The sequence below is a fragment of the Danio rerio genome, chromosome 7 (genome assembly GCF_049306965.1).
Source record: "Danio rerio strain Tuebingen ecotype United States chromosome 7, GRCz12tu, whole genome shotgun sequence".
Taxonomy (NCBI): Eukaryota; Metazoa; Chordata; class Actinopteri; order Cypriniformes; family Danionidae; genus Danio; species Danio rerio.
Genome location: NC_133182.1, coordinates 79,952,501 through 79,972,500, shown reverse-complemented (window position 1 = coordinate 79,972,500; position 20,000 = coordinate 79,952,501). Strand labels below are relative to the sequence as shown.

The following is a 20,000-nucleotide window of genomic DNA, read 5'->3' as shown; positions in this document are numbered from 1 at the left end:
CAGGAATACTGGAATAAAAAATAAAGACCAATATATTAAATGTACACTCACTGGCCACTTTATTAGGTACACCTGCAGCTTAATGCATTTCGGCATGTAGACATGGTCAAGAGGATCTGCTGCAGTTCAGAGCGAGCATCAGAATGGGGAAGAAAGGGGATTTAAGAGAGTCTGAACGTGGCATGGTTGTTGCTGCCAGACGGGCTGCTCTGAGTATTTCAGAAACTGCTGATCTACTGGGATTTTCACGCACAACCATCTCTAGGCTTTACAGAGAATTCTCCGACAAAGAGGAAATATCCAGTGAGCGGCAGTTCTGTGGGCGCAAATGCCTTGTTGATGAGGTCAGAGGTCAGAGGAGAATGGCCAGACTGGTTCCAGCTGATAGATGATCTGATGATGAACTGATCCCTTTATGAGCACAGTGTCTCCATCTTCTGATGGCTACTTCCAGCAGGATAACGCAGCATGTCATAAAGCTCAATCATCTCATACTGGTTTCTTGAACATGACGATGAGTTCACTGTACTCAATAGGCCTCCACAGTCACCAGAGCTCAATCCAATAGAGCAGCTTTGGGATGTGGTGGAACAGGAGATTGACATCATGGATGTGCAGCCGACAAATCTGCAGCAACTGTGTGATGCTATCATGACAATATGGAGCAAAATCTCTGAGGAATATTTCCAGCAGCTTGTTGAATCTCTACAATGAAGGATTAAAACAGTTCTGAAGGCAAAAGTGGTCCGACCCGGTATCAGTAAAGTGTACCTAATAAAGTGGCCGGTGAGTGTATATATCTACAATAATCAGCTTTTTTTAACATTATTATCATGTAAGCAAAGTCCAATAACTAGTCTCGCTCCTAATAATGACTGATTTAACCACGGATTTCCTGATGATTCAGACACAATGAGAGCTGAGCGATGTGTTGAGACAGAAAATGCAGCACATTTGTGTTTGCGGTGGTCTTTGGCGTTGTGTTTCTGCAGTTTTGCGTATCTTTAATAATCCCCCGCTGCTCATTTGAATATAGACTGATCTGATCATCTGCTGTAAATTACATTCAGGCACTGAGCTGAACGTCTATGGCGGCGAGGTCCTTCATATATCCAGGGTTATTTGATGTCTTCTGATGGCAGATTTATTTGTTAATCACAGAATCAATGTCACGCACTCATGCACACATCTCATAGTGTAATATTACAATGTCAACAACACAAGACACACGCTCGCTGCAAGCAGAGACACACAGAAGAAGAGGAGCTGAAATATAAACATCATCAGAAACATCACACTTTATTATATTATATTATATTATATTATATTATATTATATTATATTATATTATATTATATTATATTATATTATATTATATTATATTATATTATATTATATTATTTACATTATATTATATTATATTATAATATATTATATTATTTACATTATATTATTTACATTATAGTATATTATATTATATTATATTATTTACTTATTATATTATATTACATTATATTATATTATATTATATATTATATTATTTTTATTATATTTTATTATATTATATTATATTTTATTATATTAAATTCTATTATATTCTATTATATTGTATTTATTATATTATATTATAATATATTGTATTATATTATATTTTATTATATTATTTACTTATTATATTATATTATATTATATTATATTATATTATATTATATTATATTATATTATATTATATTATATTTATTATATTTTATTATATTTATTACATTATATTATATTATATTTATTATATTATATTATGCTATATTATATTATATTAAATTATATTATATTTTTTATATTTATTATATTTTATTTTATATTATTATATTATATTATATTATATTTTTTATATTTATTATATTTTATTTTATTATATTATATTATATTATATTATATTATATTTATTATATTTTATATTATATTATATTATATTATATTATATTATATTATATTATATTATATTATATTATATTATATTATATTATATTATATATACTGTATGTGTCTATGTTCGTGCATAAGTGTGTGTGGGCATGCATGTCTCTGTGAGTGTGTGGCTGTGTGTGCATTGTGTGTTCTGTGTACTGACTCTGTGTTCTCCTCCTCTGCTTCACTGGAGCAGTCAGCCAGACAGGTAAGAGCAGAGCTGTAGTGCACTACACAGCGGGACACATCTCATTTACATGTCCAGCGCATTTACAGTCCAGCTGTATGTGTGTGTGTGTGTGTGTGTGTATGTGTGTTTGACCACTACAGAACTGCTTCAATAGGCTGAACACAGCTGCTGTTGTGCTGAAGCTGAAACTCTGCATGTGTTTACAGGAAAAGGGCAGAGTCCGAGGCCAGGAAAGGCAGTTTGCCCAGCGGTAAAGAGATGCCGTCCCATCATCCCACCGACCCCGTGGAGTTACGCAGACTCAACTTCCAGACCCCCGGTGAGAGCCGCCGGCAGATCTGCAGCACACACACACTGCACATGCTAAAACTCCATGTTCTTAAAGTCCCCGTCAAATGAAGAAACGGTTTATTAGACGTCAGTGTGTTAGTCTGCAGGATATCTGTACAGCAGTGTCTCCAGAGTTATATGAACCTGATGGAAACCTTCCTCCTAAACGCATGAGATTTTTTTCCACATCACCTCACACTTCAGTTTCCCATCAAATCTTCTTTCCAATCAAATGTTCTCTAGTGTCTGACATGCCCCGCCCCTTCTTCTCATTGGCTTTTCATTTGATGCGCTTGAGCTCAACCGCTATTGGCTTTTAAAAAGGGGAGGAGCTTTGATATGCCCCGTCCTGTCCTTATATTTCAGTTGAGCTTACGTCAAACAAAAATGCACGGTTCACAGCTCCTCACGGGACCTTCCAGAACAGATCTGACATCTGAAGTGTTTAGTTCATAAATTGCACTTTTTAAACTTCTCAGAATTTATTTAAATTTCTTGAGATTATTGTGTGAATCTGGACCCTTGTCTCAAACAGACTGCAGCTGGCTTAACTGAAAGCGTGTGTGTTCTGCTTTTGCGTGAGAGGCAGTGTGTTTCCGCACCAGCAGGGGGCAGTGTCTGTGTTCTCATTCCTCAAAACTTATGATGCGCATAAACAAAGCAGCGTTTAGTAGCATGTTCACAGTACTCATCACTCATCATGAAGGGATTTGCATAAAATAAACAGTCATCTGATAATCTAATAATCCACATTGTTTGCGGATATCTGAGAAGTGCAGCAAAATCACAGTCGGCTTCAGTGAGTTAAACTAAAGACTATCAGTATACAAAGACGGTTCACTGGCAGTACTGTTAATGGAGTAGTGCTCAGTATGGCTGCCATAGTGGAGATAACCCCGCCTACTAGACGAAGTAGCCAATTGTGAGTAGCCAGTAGCCAAGTGCTACGCACTTCTGTGGGGGAGGGGTCTGTGCAGGTGCAGGTGTTAAACCCAGTCATTTGACGAATACTGTGTGTATACACTGATTTTAGACAGGAGAAATAACACCACAGCACATCGTCAAAGACTATGGCTGCGTCCGAAACCGCCTACTACTCAGTAGGAAGTGCATTTGAATTTAAACGTACTACTTGGCCGCTAGAAAAGTACGTTCTATACAGGATGAATGGAAAAAGTATGAATGGAATTCGGACGTACTACATCATGTCATGGTCACGTGACCTACCTGCGTCAGTTGTGTCGCCTCACTTCCATTCATGAATTCTCTCGCGGGGCATTATGGGATAGCGCAGCATGCATGGGATGCGCACTCCAGAATCTCGCCGGAAGTAGTGAGTCATCCGGGCACTTCTCGCACACTGATTTTCCAACTCTATGAATTCGGACACACTACTCGGCTCACATACTGATTTTAGCGTACTATATAGTATGGAAGTATGCGGTTTCGGACGCAGCCTATAAAATACACAAGACATGTCACTCGTTTACTGTTGAATAGGGAAAGTGTAGCTGTCAATATGGCGAATGAAGCCCCGCCTTCTAGTACAGGAGCCAATCAGCGATCACTATGGAATGACAATTCTCCGGGGGAGGGGCTCGGACCAGATGTGAGTTTCTGCAGGTTTTGTGTGATACGAACATTTCGAAATGAATCTAAAGACACAGCTGTTGGTTAATTGTATTGCTCATTCATAATATGAAACGAAATCGCAAGCTTGGCATGTAGTTTTGAAGAATTTGATGGCCGCCGAGTGAAATGATGTGCCTTGAAAGGACTTTGATATCGTGCCCTTCAGTGTCGTCATCCAGCATTTGCACAGGTTTTGTTTGGTTTGGTTACCATGGAAACAGCCGTAAAGGAGGTTGTCGTCGTGCCGATCATTGCACATACGCAGTGGCTGGAGCAAACTAGAAATGATAATCATAACAATTCCTTACATTTACACTCGAAGCGCTTTACACAATAAGGGGAATCTCCTCGTCCAGCACCAGAGTGCAGCATCCACCACAATGAGGAGACGGCAGCCATATTGGCTCCAGACCGCGCACCACACACCAGCTGATTGGTGGAGAGTGATGAAGCCAGTTATGATATGGGGGTGGTTAGGAGCCCTACTGAAAAAACAGCTTAAACCAGCCTAGGCTGGTTTTGGCTGGTTGACCAGGCTGGTTTTAGAAGGCTTTTGGCCATTTCCAGGCTGGTTTCCAGCCATTTACAGCCTGGTATTAGCTGGTCAGGCTGGGAGATGACCAGCTAAAACCAGCTTGACCAGCCTAGCCAAGCTGGGAGCCCAGCCAAAACCAGCTATGTCCAGCTTAAACCAAGCTGGTCTAGCTGGATTTAGCTGGTGATTTTCCAGCCTGACCAGCTAAGACTAGGCTGGAAATGGCCAAAACCCCTCTAAAACCAGCCTGGTCGACCAGCCAAAACCAGCCTAGCTAAACCAGCTGGTTTAGGCTGGATTTTTCAGCAGGGAGGCGATGATGGACAGAGGCCAGTGGGCAGATTTGGCCAGGATGCTGGGGTTAACCCCTACTCTTTTTCCAAGGACATCCTGGAATTTTTAACGCCCACAGAGAGTCAGGACCAGGTCTCATCTGAAAGACGGCGCTCACTGAGGTGTATAGAGTCCCCTTCAATATACTGGGGCGTTACGACCCACACAGACCGCAGGTTGAGCGCCCCCTGCTGGCCTAACTAACACCACTTCCGGCAGCAACCTAGCTAGCAAGAAGGTTTCTGGTTCGAGTCTCGGCTGGGTCAGTGTGTGTTTCTGTGTGGAGTTTGCATGTTCTCCCCATGTTGGCGTGGGTTTCCTCCGGGTGGTCCGGTTTCCCCCACTCTCCTGTGGCTCAATATTAACTACACTAGGAGTGAGTAAGTAATTTAACTGTGGGTTCACCAGGCAGTTTCAGGATTGCATGTTCATTTAGACAGGACTTTAGTTTTTGATGAACGTGCAAATATGGCCGCAGAGTAAGCAGACTTTCCCTGAAAGAGACTCGGTTTGAACCTTTTGCTTGGTTTCATCACTTTAGTATTGATTTGTTGCTTAATAACTGATCAGAACCCTCTCTGACCTGACGGCTTAATGCAGGGATGTCCAAGCTCAGTCCTGGAGGGCCGGTGTTCTGGAGAGCTTAGCTCCAACCCTAATCAAACACACATGAGCCAGCTAATCAAGCTAGTAGTAGATACACTAGAAACTTCCTGGCAGGTGTGTTGAAGCAAGTTGGAGATAAACTCTCCAGGACAGCGGCCCTCCAGGACTGAGCTTGGACACCCCTGGCTTAATGTGTCCTTGCCTTTAGGGTCTCCACTATCAGGTGCATTTGACTAGAGAGACCAAGATAAGGTCAGTTATTAAGGGAACTACAGAGTCAGGGTTGTTGTACAACACACACACACACACACTCTGTTCTGAAGCCTATTGAGCTGCTTGACCGATCAGAGGTCGGTGGTCTGCAAATGACTTCATTTACGTTGCTTCATTGAGCCAGATTGCAGCATTTCATTTCACTTTTCACTGTAAAATCTCAATATTTATGCTGTTAGCTTAGCAACAAGATGATGTGGAATGGTGATCCAGCTTCAATTAATTATTTGGCTCTTCTTATGTGGAAGTTGTCAAAACAGTGACTTGAGAAATAATTAGAGATCCTGCCTATGTAGACAGCAAGATATCTCGCTAGTTTTAGGAGCAGAGATATGGTCTTCATTATACATGTGTGTCACAATTTATAAACGCTTCAGTGTCTTGAATGGGTCTGTGGACACACACACACAGAGTATAAAGGTCAAAGCAGCGCATGCTAAAGGTGTAATGGGGATCTGATGGCCATATGGAGGTGAAGAAACAGAGGAGCCGGCCTGAGTGCACACAAACATAAAGCACAGGTGGTTTCAGGACAGACAGAAGGGCAGAAAATCCCACCGGAGTGCAGTATTAGGACACGTCCACATGTACACTGCAGTTTTTCCCGCCTTGCAGTCTCCGTCCACATGACAATGCAAAAGCTGAACTTTCATGCACTTTCAAGGGCACGCCACACCAACATCCAGAATAATGAGCCCTTTATTCTGGGTTCACTCCAATCATGCAGGTTTTATTCATTGTTTTATTTTTCATCATCCTTTATTTATCCAAGAAGAATCCCATTGAGACACCACAGTCTCTTCATCCAGGGAGACCTTGGGCCTCATGTATCAACGCTGCGTACGCACAAAAGCTTTGCGTACGCCAGGTTTCACACTCAGAATCGCTCACGTTTGGATTTACTAGCGATGAACTGAAGGTGGGAATGTGCGCAGCTTCACGGCAGCTTTCTGGCAGGCGTACGCACATTTCTTGTGCGTGTCTGTTTTATTTCCATTGGCGACTCCTAGAGGCAGGTGTTTTAATTTCCTCTCTACAAAGTGTCTGAGCCTTGCAATGGCAGCTGTATGAGACGGGTTCATCTAGCAGGTATATAAGATTTCCATACCATACATTTGACCAGCTAAACATTAAAGCACAATCTGCAGCGGTCGCCTGTTTTCCCAATGTAATCTGAGCGATCTACTGCACACACAGTGCTATAAAGACACTATCTGAAGATGAATTTGCATAACCGCATCCGCTAAACTCTCCCACTCTATTTTTTTCTTCTGTTGTTAATTCCGGAGAACAAACTTGCAAATAACACCGATTTCCTCTGGTCTACCTCTGAAAGCAGCACCTCCAATTCACATTCTGTTCAGAGTTTCTCTTCTTGCTTGCTTTTGCCGTTGCTTTTTCATTGGGTTTTGCCAAAGTAGAGTCATTAGCATATTCATACGGGGGAGGAGGCAGGGAGGGGTTTTGCGCTCGTGCATGTTGCGCTCAGTTTCACGTTCATTCAGATGTACAAAAGAATATGCGTGAGATTCGGCGTACGCAGTGTTTCATACATCTGATTTTTTTTCTGTGTACGCACATTTACAGCTTTGTGCGTACGCAATGTTTTAGTAAGATTTCCACGCAAGTCTTCGTACATGAGGCCCCTGGTCAAGAGACCAGCACACGACACAAAACAAGCTACAAGACTAAAATAATCATGCACAACCAACTAAAGTAAGAGCAAAGTATGATGAAGACTACTTCAGAACTGATTTCAAAACATATTGAGAAGTACCCAGGGATGGCCATCATTGCGCATAAAAAGAGTAAGCACATGTCCAATGTTCTGAGATAAACATTTGAACATATTGGGCTCTATTTTGACGGTCCATGCGCAGAGCGCAAAACGCAGGGCGCAAACGCTTTCAGGGCGTGTCAGAACGCATTTTTGCTAATTTAAGGACGGGAAAATCCGCTTTGCACCCTGGCGTATGGTCTAAAAGGGTTGAGTTTATTTTCTTAATGAGTTATAGGTGTGTTTTGAGAATAAACTAATTAGAGTCTCATCTCCCATTCCCTTTAAGAGCCAGCTGCGTCACGCCAAGAGCGCATTTTGACAAAGTAAGTTCACTTTCGCTTTTGCTCTCGTGGATAGGGAAACCTTTACGCACAGACATCCATTAGCCTATAAATAATTAATTTCGTTTGTTAAGCGCAAAGATTTGTTTCAAAACTATTTCTAAATTCAGCTCTAATTTCTAGCAAACAAATAAATGAACAATAATGATTAAGTCTGGTCAAAATACTGAGTTATTTCCAAATACACCTGCCATGCCTCATATGGTCTAAAACCTGACAGGTGGACAAATATAAGCTTGTTTTTAATGAAACAAATATAAACATGGATATAATAAACAATACTGCTAATAATAATAACGTTATACAAAAGCAAATTGAATGAACTGAAAAAGCCTCCCGAGATGAAGAAAGTAAGGCAGTGGTTTTCAAATCTTCATGTAGGCTAGAAATTAATATGTTTTGTAATATTTAAATCCTTTATATTTATATCCTGTATATATCCTTCATATATATATATATATATATATATATATATATATATATATATAATTAATTTTTCATGTGTAAAGATATTTGCGTATTGCTCTGCATCTTGTTTGTAGTGTGTAAGCCAGGCGCATTTTGCGTCAGACAGTAGACCGACTTTGTTCTGGTCTAAAGATCAGACTATTTACAGTTTCTCAAAAATACGCCTGATTTTTTAGACCAGAACACATGGGCGCACATTTGAGCGCAAATGCGTTTGCTATTTAAACAGCGTGGCGCAACACTTCAAAATGACCCTTATGCAAAAGAGTAGCAAAAGAGTATTGCGCTGCATCTTGCGCCACATTGCGCCGGGTGTATGATAGGGCCCATAGACGACAGATCTAGTGCTGTAACTATTTGTGTAGGAGTTTAGATTTAATATGTAAGATGCACCTTTGGAGTACACATGCATATTAAGTATTCCTGCAAGTAGGTAACATACAAAGTCAATGCAAACTCATGAACAGAGGCACATTACTGTCAGTCAGTGCAACTGATGTGTAATGCACAAAGTCTAATGTGCGCCAAAAATTCCCTTGAACTAGCTTTGGTGTAAACCCAGCGATGTGGGCAAGTCAGAATGGGGAAAACAGCGTGGAGGCTGATGTCGTGAGGTAAAAACTCTAGTGGCCACAAGAGCACCCTGTTACTGGAGCTTCAGAAAGTCTTCACCCTTGCTGGAGTTTTCACAGTGTTTTGGTTTCAGTCACCTTATATAGCTGAAAAATGCTGAAAATACTGTGTTGGTGTGGATGATGACCCGATAACTACCTGCGACACAAATGATGTCTACTACACAATGCGTTAGCCATGAACGCTTATAGCTTGCCTTAAACACATCTTCCATGTTTGGTATGAACCCATCCATGTTGGCAAATCAGAACGGAGAAAACAGCGTGCATGTTAATGGTATGAGGTAAATCTCCAGGTGTATTGGCCATGTGAGCACACTATAATTGTATTTTGGGAAAATGTTCACCTTGGATGGAGGTTTTCGGCTTCAGTCGTTTGATACGGCTTAAAAGAATAGATTTGAAAATACCATGTTGGTGTGGACCGGGTCTTAGAGATAACCCAAGAACTGCCTCCGACACAATCATAGACCTTCGATAACCAAAGCAGGTGGAAGAACACAGTGGAGATTTACCTTCAAGGCCTCTCTGAACCTCCGTTGTGTGTGTTCTGTTGGAGGAGGGAGACACACACACACACACACACACACACACACAGATGTGGGCGGGCTGTAGTGTTGGAGAGCAGCGGTGTGTGAACGAGCCGTGGAGGAATGAGGGAATTGTGGAGCGCCGAACGACTGCTCCCTCTTGCCCTTGGTGAACAAGGTGAAGTGCGCTGGCTTCCGGAGCGGCCAGCCGTGAAGACCTATAGATTTATTTTCCGAGGGGCAGTGCGGCGGCGACAACAGTTGCTCCATTAGTTCCTCAGAGGAGAACCTGGAGCCGTCGAGACCGACTCTAAACACACTGAAACAGAGTCCATCTGTCTGTCTGTCAGAAACACCTGGACTGCAAGAGCAAGACAGATGGACCGCAGGGAAAATCGCTCACCGTTCTGGAAATAAACAACTCCGAGCAGCAGTTGAGGGTGTTAGCCAACCACAAGCTGATTTCCACTGGTCAGACTGGTCTGTTTTGACAGATTTAGATGGGTTTCAGGAGACAACCAACCAACCAGAAAACAAAGGTGCCAGAGTAGTGTGTTTGTCGCCTATAACAATAGCATATGTATTTTAAAACAGAAATGCAGGTTCAGTCATCAATCCACTAATCAATGGAACATTTGGTTGCAGGAAAACTAGTAAAGCATACGCTAGTGAGTTCATATTGAGGAATGACATTTGTTGCTAATTAAAATTCTTAAAGCCTCCATTAATTAATGTATATTTTGCAGGCGAAGAAAGAAACATGCATGTACTAATCCCCCCAAACCCCCACCCCAAACTATTCGATATTGCATGACGGAGTTTACAAGTAGAAGCTTGAATCATTAATCCAATAATCAATGGATTGTTTGGGTGCGTGAAAACATAGCTAGCGTGTTTAGTCTGAGGAGTGACATTTGTTGCTAATTAAACCTCCTAAATTCTCCATTAATTATTGTATATTTTGTTGGGGATGGAAGAAACATGCATGAATGTTTCCCGTGTGTGTGAGAGCAGACAAGCATGACTGAGGAAAGTGCCGTAAGGTGAACAACACCTGTTCCTCTGGCTGAAGAAAACTGGTTAGATCAAATTAAGGTGGTCAGATGGTCCTAGCTGGACACTAGCCTAGTTTCCCTGAATCGTGGTCTGTTTTAGGACACTATTGAGTAGATTTGGGCACTGACCAACAGGGATCTCTGACACCCGTCAGCCACAAAATAGGCTGTTGAGGAACCAGAAGTCTTAAGGGATCAGGTCAAATATGTCATTCTGTTATTAAACAGTCCTCCTCTGAGACCTTCATTCAACTTTAGAAGACAAGCTGAGATATTTTAGATGAATCTGAGAGCTTCCCCATCCTCCAGAGACAGCAAGAGTCCCCAAATGCTCCAGAAAAGTGGTTCATTTGTAATCATACCAAGCTCCAACAACACATTAGTGCACCAAAGAATCGGCTCTGTTCAGCACAGTCTTTCATTTCTGACCAGTGTGTGTGTGTCGACTACAGGCAATAAGACACTTGCATGATGTCCTGCTGATTCTAATAGCTATACGTTGCAGTTCTTGTTGTAAATGCCCACCCTGACGACACAAAAAGTGTTCTTGGAGCTTCATATGATGACATTTGGAGAGTTTTAACAATGTTTTTGGTTAATTTTGCTCTCTATGGAAGAACAGAGAGAGCTCCTGGATTTCATCTGAAGTATCTCGGCTTGTGTTCTGAAGACGGGCATTCAGATGAATGAGAGTATTTAATAACAGAGTTTTCATTTTTTGTGTGACCTAACTTTTAAGTGAACTCGATTGCGAAGCTCGCCGCTTGTTTGATTTCCACCTACGAACAGAGCGTTACATTCACGTGTCAGGTTTGCATTGCAGCAGGGTTTGAAGAGCGACGTGTTCCATGCACTCAATCCTCTCAGCGGCTCTTTATTAGCGGACTCGCGCCCCTCTTCGGCAAACAGCCTCTTAGAGAAGCTTTGCATCCTCCATTTTCCCTTCACGCGGCTCTCGACAGCTGAAGATCTCTCTCTTGAGCGGGAACGGCCTCTGCATTAGCCCTCCTCTCTTCAAACCCTTGATGCCGTCGTCGTGCGGTCCCCCCCCACCACCTCCCCATCTCAATTTTCATCTTGAGGGTGCTTGATGTCGCTCCGACGCGTTTCTCCGAATGGCAGTTTCATTGTCACCGCGGCTGGTAATGGGTCTTGAGAGGCGGTGGATGGCAGCTCTCTCCTGCTGCCTCCATTAGCTAATGCCCTCTTCTATCAGCCCGGAGATGAAAGAACCGCAGCGCCGCGTCCACGCGTTCGGCCTCTTTTCCTGCGGCACGCAGCCTGTTGTTATGCAAACCGGTTATCAGAGAGCAGCTTCTGCTCCGCCGCTATTCACAAGCATCCTCTGCAGTGCAAACACAAAGTCTCTCTATAGCAGACATGCCACTTCTTCAGTGAAGAGAACAAACAAACATGCGCATGATGAACGTGCACGCCATCTCCGTTGTCTTTGTTGCTTTTTGTTTTGACATTTGTGTCTTGTTTCCTTGAGTTTCCCCTCCGTCTTGTTCTAAAGGTGTTTCCGCGCGTTAGCATGCGTGCATTTGTTTGTACTAACAAGCAAGCTTAGGCCCTGTTTGCACTTGGTGTTAAGATGTGTTTTGGTTGATACAGTCACGAATGGACAAAGGACAAACATTACCGTTTACATGTGCCGTTTCTTTTGTTCACTTTCGACCACTTCTCTGATGAGGGAGAGAGGGACGGAGGCCGCGGGGGTTGGATTTTTCTGATCTTTTAATGTACTTGTGCAAAAATAGTGCAGTTTTATACAGTTGAAGTCAGAATTATTTGTGCCCCTGTTTATTTTTTTCCCCCCAATTTCTGTTTAACAGAGAGCAGATTTCTTCAACACATTTCTAATCATAATAGTGTTAATAACTCATCTCTAATAACTGATTTATTTTCTCTTTGTCATGATGACAGTAAATAATATTAGACTAGATATTCTTGAAGACACTTCTATACAGCTTACAGTGACATTTAAAGGCTTTACTAGATTAATTAGTTTAACTAGGCAGGTTAGGGTAATTAGGCAAGTTATTGTATAATGATGGTTCGTTCTGTAGACTATCGAGAAAAATATAGCTCAAAGGGACTAATAATATTGTCCTTAAAATGGTGTTTAAATAATTAAGAACTGCTTTTATTCTAGCCGAAATAAAAAAATAAGACTTTCTCCAGAAGAACAAAATATTATCAGAAATACTGTGAACATTTCCTCAATCTGTTCAACATCATTTGGGAAATATTTTAAAAAAGAAAACAAATTTCAAAAGGGGTGAATAATTCTGACTTCAGCTGTATGTATACATTTTATGGATGAAAAATTCTTCATCAATAGGCTACTATATGCATTGACTGTTAAATTATAGATAATTGTTTTCTTTCTTATCGACTTATATTAGTCCTGCACACTTTATTCTGTTTTTCAGTTTTAACTTAAAAATCTTGAAACTATTTTAGGACATTGAAAGCATTTAATTTAGGTTGATATGAAGCATTATGCAAATAATCAGGAATTGATCACACAAAAAGTCCAATCAATCAAACACAAGCTTCAACCAAAGGTTTTGAGGCCTAAACTCTCATTACAGGCCTGTAATTACATTTATAAAAAATCTTAAGATTATCAACAACAACGTGTACATCAGCCTCTCCAGCCTTTGGGTTGTGAGCTGATCAGAGAGCAGGCGGTGTTTAGCAGCTGTTCAACACATTCAGCCACATTCAACCCAGGATCATTGGGAATATGTGCCCAGGGCTACGTTTTTGAAAACCTTGAAAAACAATGTTGTCCTTGCAGCTTGTGTTGACAAATCCAACAGAGGCCACTATCTCTACATTTTTTGCGTACGTGCGTGAGCTGCTGGCTGGCGTGTTATGCATATATAACACCTTTCTTTCCCTAAACCCAACCGATAGTGTTTTCTGAAGGAAACGAGAATAGAAAAGTGGCCTTGTGGTTTCACCACAATTTTACATTGCTTTTTTTTGCCTGTTTCTGAAAAACAAACTTCCAAAGTCCCAAAGTGAAACAACATACAAGACAAGCTACCGCGCACACTGACTGTACAGGAAAACACATCCTTACGGAAATAAGCAAGCGAGGCGGACACATTCGATTACGCATCACAGACACAATTGAGTTGTGTTTGATATTTATTTATATTTTTTCGATTATTTATTCTGTGCCACTCTGAATAGCAGTGTGTGGCTCCAGGGGTGTAGGAGTTACATATTTACTTGAACTGTTACTACAGTAAACTGTGGTATATTGTAGTATAATATACCCTAAAGTTCAAAGGTCTTTTAATTATATTACTATAGTTGTTGTGTTACCATAGCAACTGTAGAATCACCACACCAGATCACTTATTATAGTCGTTGTGTTACCGTAGCGACTGTAAAATCACCACAACACATCACTTGCTATAGTTGTTGTGTTACCATAGCAACTGTAGAATCACCACACCAGATCACTTATTATAGTTGTTGTGTTACCGTAGAGACTGTAGAATCACCACAACACATCACTTAATATAGTTGTTGTGTTACCGTAGCGACTGTAAAATCACCACAACAGATCAACTACTATAGTTGTAATACTATAGCAACTATATAATCACCTCAACAGATTAATTACTGTAGTTGTGTTAGCATAGCAACTGTAGAATCACCATAACAGATCAATTACTATAGTTGGTGTGTTACCATAGCAACTGGAGAATCACCACAACAGATTAATTACTATAGTTGGTGTGTTACCATAGCAACTGCAGAATCACCTCAACAGATTAGTTACTGTTGTTGTTGTGTTACCATAGCAACTGTAAAATCACTACAACAGAACAATTACTATATTTGTTGTGTTACCATAGCAACTGTAGAATCATCACAACGGAACAATTACGATAGTCGTTGTGTTGCCATAGCAACTATAATATCACCACAACCGATCAATTACTGTAGTCCACCCAGTATTTCCCTGTGAAGGTCAAGGGTGCTAACAAAATTGTTGGCATCATGACACACCATAGCACTCATTTTACCCAGAAACTGCAGGCAAACGTAGTCTGAAGCACGTAATTTCAGTTTCCCAAAAAAAGCATCTCTGGGCACGTATTTCCAATGAGACTGTGTTACCATTACAGCCGTCTGGTCGAATGTGTTTCTGACTACCTCTGGAAGTGGTTAAAAGTGGACAAGCTCAAAACGCACTTACTTTAGCAGCACATTCATATAAGCACTTAGCATTGTGATCGCATCAACAAAACCACATCTCATCCCCAGCGCTGAGCAGGGCCTGAGAGATGGAGTGGGAGCGAACTCTCATTTCAGACTGTGCTTCTGCTGCCTTCTCCTTTTAGTTCCGGTAGTGAGCGATCACCACATTTGCTTGTTTTTTTGTTTTAACGTCAGCTAGTATGATTTATCCCCGTCCCCTTTTCCTTTGCAGGTTCAGCCACATCGGTTTACCCCAGTAACCTCCATTTGTCAAGTTAGTCGTTCTTGTTTCTACATATGCCACTGTGTCTGTTCATTTCCTTCAATTCCTCTTTGGATTGACTCATTTATTTCCCGCGTCCATCGCTTTTGCGCAGGAGGCATCCTTTAGACTCATCGCCAGCTCAAACTTTAATCAATCCTTTAATATATGTCCGTTCTACTCTGTTCCATCTTCCCCACCATGTTTTTTCCCGCCATGTTTAACGCTTGCGGATGAATAACATTCTCCTCTTCATTAGGAATGCTCTGTGCGGCTTCTTGTGTCCATTTTCTTTGAGCATGTGCTGCTTGGTTCAACCATACAGGCCGAAAGTAAAGCTCACATCCTCCATTCTCTGTGATGCTCATGTGTCGGTGTGTGAGTGTGTGTGTGTGTGTGTGTGTTAATGATGGATCTGTTTGTCTTCTGTCCGCAGGGATGGCCAGTCACCCTCCAATCCCAGTCATGGAGCTGGCCGATCACATCGAGCGCCTGAAAGCTAACGACAACTTGAAGTTTTCACAGGAATATGAGGTAACCGCTGTTTTTTTTTTCTTACTCTGTGCAGGAATAAGCTGTGTTTGGGTTTGGGGTGGGGCTGAGGGGTAAAAGTTGTGAAGTATCTCAACCAGAGACGCCCAAAGTAGGGGCTGTAAAGCTGGCCCATTGTAAGCTTTGATTTGTCCCACCGTCGCATCTGAGGAGAATGAAAATGATGGAGAGGGTAGGGGTGAATGCCTTCAACACGGATATCATTTCTAGTTTGAAGTAACCTTTTTTTTTTGTTTGTTTATTTCATTTGGAGCAAACTGAAATCAAATGTTTAGATTAAATGTTGTAAATGAATCTTATGTTATTTTAAAATGTAAATACAGTCACTCGACAGATAGTGAACTATGCAGAAGACATCGGTGAGCAAATCAAGGCAAAAACTAGTGTAATTCTGTTAAATTAAATTTAAGTTTAATTAAAATTAAATGTTTTTACTGTAATAAGTTAGCCTCTGGGTCGCTGGTTCGAGCCTCGGCTCAGTTGGCGTTTCTGTGTGGAGTTTGCATGTTCTCCCTATGTTCGCGTGGGTTTCCTCCGGGTGCTCCGGTTTCCCCCACAGTCCAAACACATGTGGTACAGGTGAATTGGGTAGGCTAAATTGTCCTTAGTGTATGAGTGTGTGTGTGGATGTTTCCCAGAGATGGGTTGCGGCTGGAAGGGCATCCGCTGTGTAAATATGTGCTGGATAAGTTGGTGGTTCATTCCACTGTGGCGACCCTGGATTAATAATGAGACTAAGTCGACAAGAAAATGAATGAATGAATAAATATAATAAGTTAATATATAAATAACTATATTAGTTGATATAAGGCAATGTTTAGTAGTCATTGTTAAACATTATTAAATATATTAGGAAATTACCCATGGCAAATATTTACCTTCCGCCCATTAGCCTCAATCAAATTTGGTTTTTTGCCCTTCATAAGAAAAAGTTTGGGCACCCCGATCTAAACTATAAACGTCCCCCGTCTATTACAATGTTTCCTGGTTATTAATGCATATATTTAATTTCCTGAGCTCAAAACAAACCTCTGTGTTTTTCATTTTTACCATTGCTTACTTCAAGCCAATCACTAAGTTGTTCAGATACATTCAAAAATCACCATACCATAGCAACTGTAGAATCACCACAACAGATCAATAACTGTAGTTGTTGAGTTACCATAGCAACTGTAGAATCACCACAACAGATCAGTTACTGTAGTTGTTGTGTTACCATAGCAACTGTAGAATCACCACAACAGATCAATTACTGTAGTTGTTGAGTTACCATAGCAACTGTAGAATCACCACAACAGATCAGTTACTGTAGTTGTTGTGTTACCATAGCAACTGTAGAATCACCACAACAGATCAATTACTGTAGTTGTTGAGTTACCATAGCAACTGTAGAATCACCACAACAGATCAATTACTGTAGTTGTTGTGTTACCATAGCAACTGTAGAATCACCACAACAGATCAATTACTGTAGTTGTTGAGTTACCATAGCAACTGTAGAATCACCACAACAGATCAATTACTGTAGTTGTTGTGTTACCATAGCAACTGTAAAATCACCACAACAGAAAGCTTTTTGCTATAGTTTGGCTCAAAATGCTATAGTATAGGTTAGTATGTGGGATTATGCTGTGCTAGAGCATTGCCGGTTTACTACATGTACTGTAAATGTAGCACTAGCTGGAAAATATTAGCTAGCTGAAAAAAAACGCCGCTAGGCTATTAGCTGATCTTCTGCAGCACGCTGCTCTCCAGCACTGGGGTGTTTTGGAGCGGTGTGTGCCGTCGGTTTGAGCTCATTGTGTTTTTCTGAGGTCATTCGGTGGCGTTTGGCCAAGACTCCTGCCAGATCTGAGCTCCAGCGCTGGGGATTGTCATTCTGGGCCAGTTTTGCATGGGCACAGAAAGTAATTTGAGCAGCACAATGAAGCGGGCGACTTCACAAGCAGTGTTTCAGCGGATCTGGGCAGAATGACGCGGCTTAACCGGAGATTTGTCATCTTTAGTGACGCTTTATGGCGCGGCAGGCGACTCGGCCTGACAGAAAAATACCAGCACTGTCAATTGATGGTTTTTTCATGTGGTGTTTGTTGCAGAGGCTACACAAACACGCTTTACAGCAGAACGGCAGTGTGGAGAATGTGGAAGATCTGCTTCTGCTGTTGACAATCTCACAGCGTTTATCTTCTGCTAGTTTGTCCAAGTGGCTCTGCAATTTGTCTGCATACATTCATTCATTCATTCATTCATTCATTTTTGTTTGTTCATTTATTTATTCCTTTACTCGATTATTCATTTAATATTTTGTTATTGTGTTGTTAGTTTGTTTATTCATGAGGTTTTTCATTTATGTTTATGTTCATTCATTCATTCATTTTCATTCATTGTAGTTGTTCATTTATTTTTATTTTAATTCCCATGCATTCGCTCATTCATTCATTAATGCAATGTGAATGCATTTTTTGTTCATTTGGTCATTCATTGATAATTTTTTGCCCTTTGCTTATTGATTAATTTTTGTCTCATGCATTAGTTTATCTTTTCATTCATTAGATTTTTCAATTATTCATTCATTCATTTATTCATTCATTTATTCATTCGTTTTATTCATTTATTTAATAATTTATTCTCATGAATTTATTAATTTGCTTTTAAACTTTTTTGTTAGTTCGTTAATGTGATCATTCCTTCGTTCGTTTGTTTTCATTTATTCATTTTATTTTTCCATATTTTTGTTCATCCATTCATTAACTTTACTCAATCATTTATTAATTGTCATGCATTTGTTCATTTACTCAGATTTTTCATTCATTTATTCATCCCTGCATTGATTTGTTGGTCATTCATTTATTTTTCCTGTCATTACATTATTAAATAATTTATTCATGTGTTCATTTGTTTTAGTTGTTTACATAATAATTAATAAATTCTCATAAATTCATATATTTACTCATTCATTTTTTGTTTTTTTTATTAATGCCTTTATGTTAGTTTGTTTATACCTTAATTAATTTTGTGTTCATTCATTCATTCATTCATTCATTCATTCATTCATTCATTCATCCATTCATCCATTCATCCATTCAATTATCCACCCATCCATCCACTGTTTCAACAGATCTGGGCAGCATTATGTATTTTTTTTCTTTTTTCTTTTTACATTCAGTCATGCATTCATTCATTTATGCAGTGTTAAAACAAATCTGGCAGGATGATCCAGCTTAACCAGAATTTTTTTATTTTATTTTTTTAAATTAATTAATTGATTTTCTAATTCATTATTTTATTCTGCGTTTAAACCAACCTGAGTAGAAGGGTGCAGCTTAAGCAGTTTTATTATTTATTTATTAATTTATATATTCATTCATTTCATTCATTTGTTCATTCATTCACTTTTTCAGTTTATCTGGGCAGAATTACATGGCAGATTTCATGGCAGATCCATAACCGGATTTTGTTTAAATGATTCAATATTCATTCATTCATTCATTCATTCATTCATGCATGCAGTGTTTCAGCGTAACAGATCTTGGCAGAAGGACACATTTTAATCAGTTTTTTTTTTTCATTTCTTCTTTCATTTATTCATTGAAATATTTCATTCATTCATTCATTCATTAATTCATTCATTCATGCAATAATTCCATCATTATTATTTTTGTTTATTTATTAATTTTTATTCATTAGATTTGTCATTTGTTCATTTTAGTCATTAATTATTAACTGTCATGCATTTATTATTATTATTACTTCAGGCATTAGAATATTCATTCATTCATTTTAGTAGTTCATTTATTATTATTTAGTCTCATGCATTTATTTGCTCACTATTTTCATTCATTCGTTCGTTCGTTCGTTCGTTCGTTCGTTCGTTCGTTCGTTCGTTCGTTCATTCATTCATTCATACATTCATTCATTCATTGATTTTAGTTGTCCATTTATCAATTTATTCATTTCCATGCATTCTTTTGTTCATTATTTTTTCATTCATTCTTTGACTTATTGATTGATTGATTAATTAATTCATTCATTCATTCTTTCATGCATGCATTCCTTTAACATATTAAGGCAGATTGACATCTTTGGTGACGCTTTATGGCGACTCGTCCTGACAGAAAAGTACCAGCACTGTGAATTTAGTGTTTTCATCATGTGGTGTTTGTTGCAGAGGTTACACAAACACGCTTTACAGCAGAACGGCAGTGTGGAGAATGTGGAAGATCTGCTTCTGCTGTTGACAATCTCACAGCGTTTATCTTGTGCTAGTTTGACTGTCATTTGTCCAAGTG

The 20,000-nt window shown here is 39.8% G+C and overlaps 1 protein-coding gene across 50 annotated transcripts in view; it reads left to right on the top strand.

Annotated features, from left to right (window-relative positions):
* Positions 1–20,000, top strand: part of LOC100330629 (receptor-type tyrosine-protein phosphatase delta) — a 334,931-nt gene that overhangs the window by 289,696 nt on the left and 25,235 nt on the right. For 19 of the 50 annotated variants that reach the window (XM_073907748.1, XM_073907745.1, XM_073907744.1 and 16 more), the window contains 4 exons: positions 2,159–2,173; positions 2,362–2,474; positions 15,130–15,171; positions 15,596–15,693. In XM_073907748.1, coding sequence (XP_073763849.1) covers positions 2,159–2,173; positions 2,362–2,474; positions 15,130–15,171; positions 15,596–15,693 — 268 coding nt within the window. The remainder of the gene's footprint in view (positions 1–2,158; positions 2,174–2,361; positions 2,475–15,129; positions 15,172–15,595; positions 15,694–20,000) is intronic. The other 31 variants (XM_073907770.1, XM_073907769.1, XM_073907765.1 and 28 more) reach the window with 5 other exon arrangements.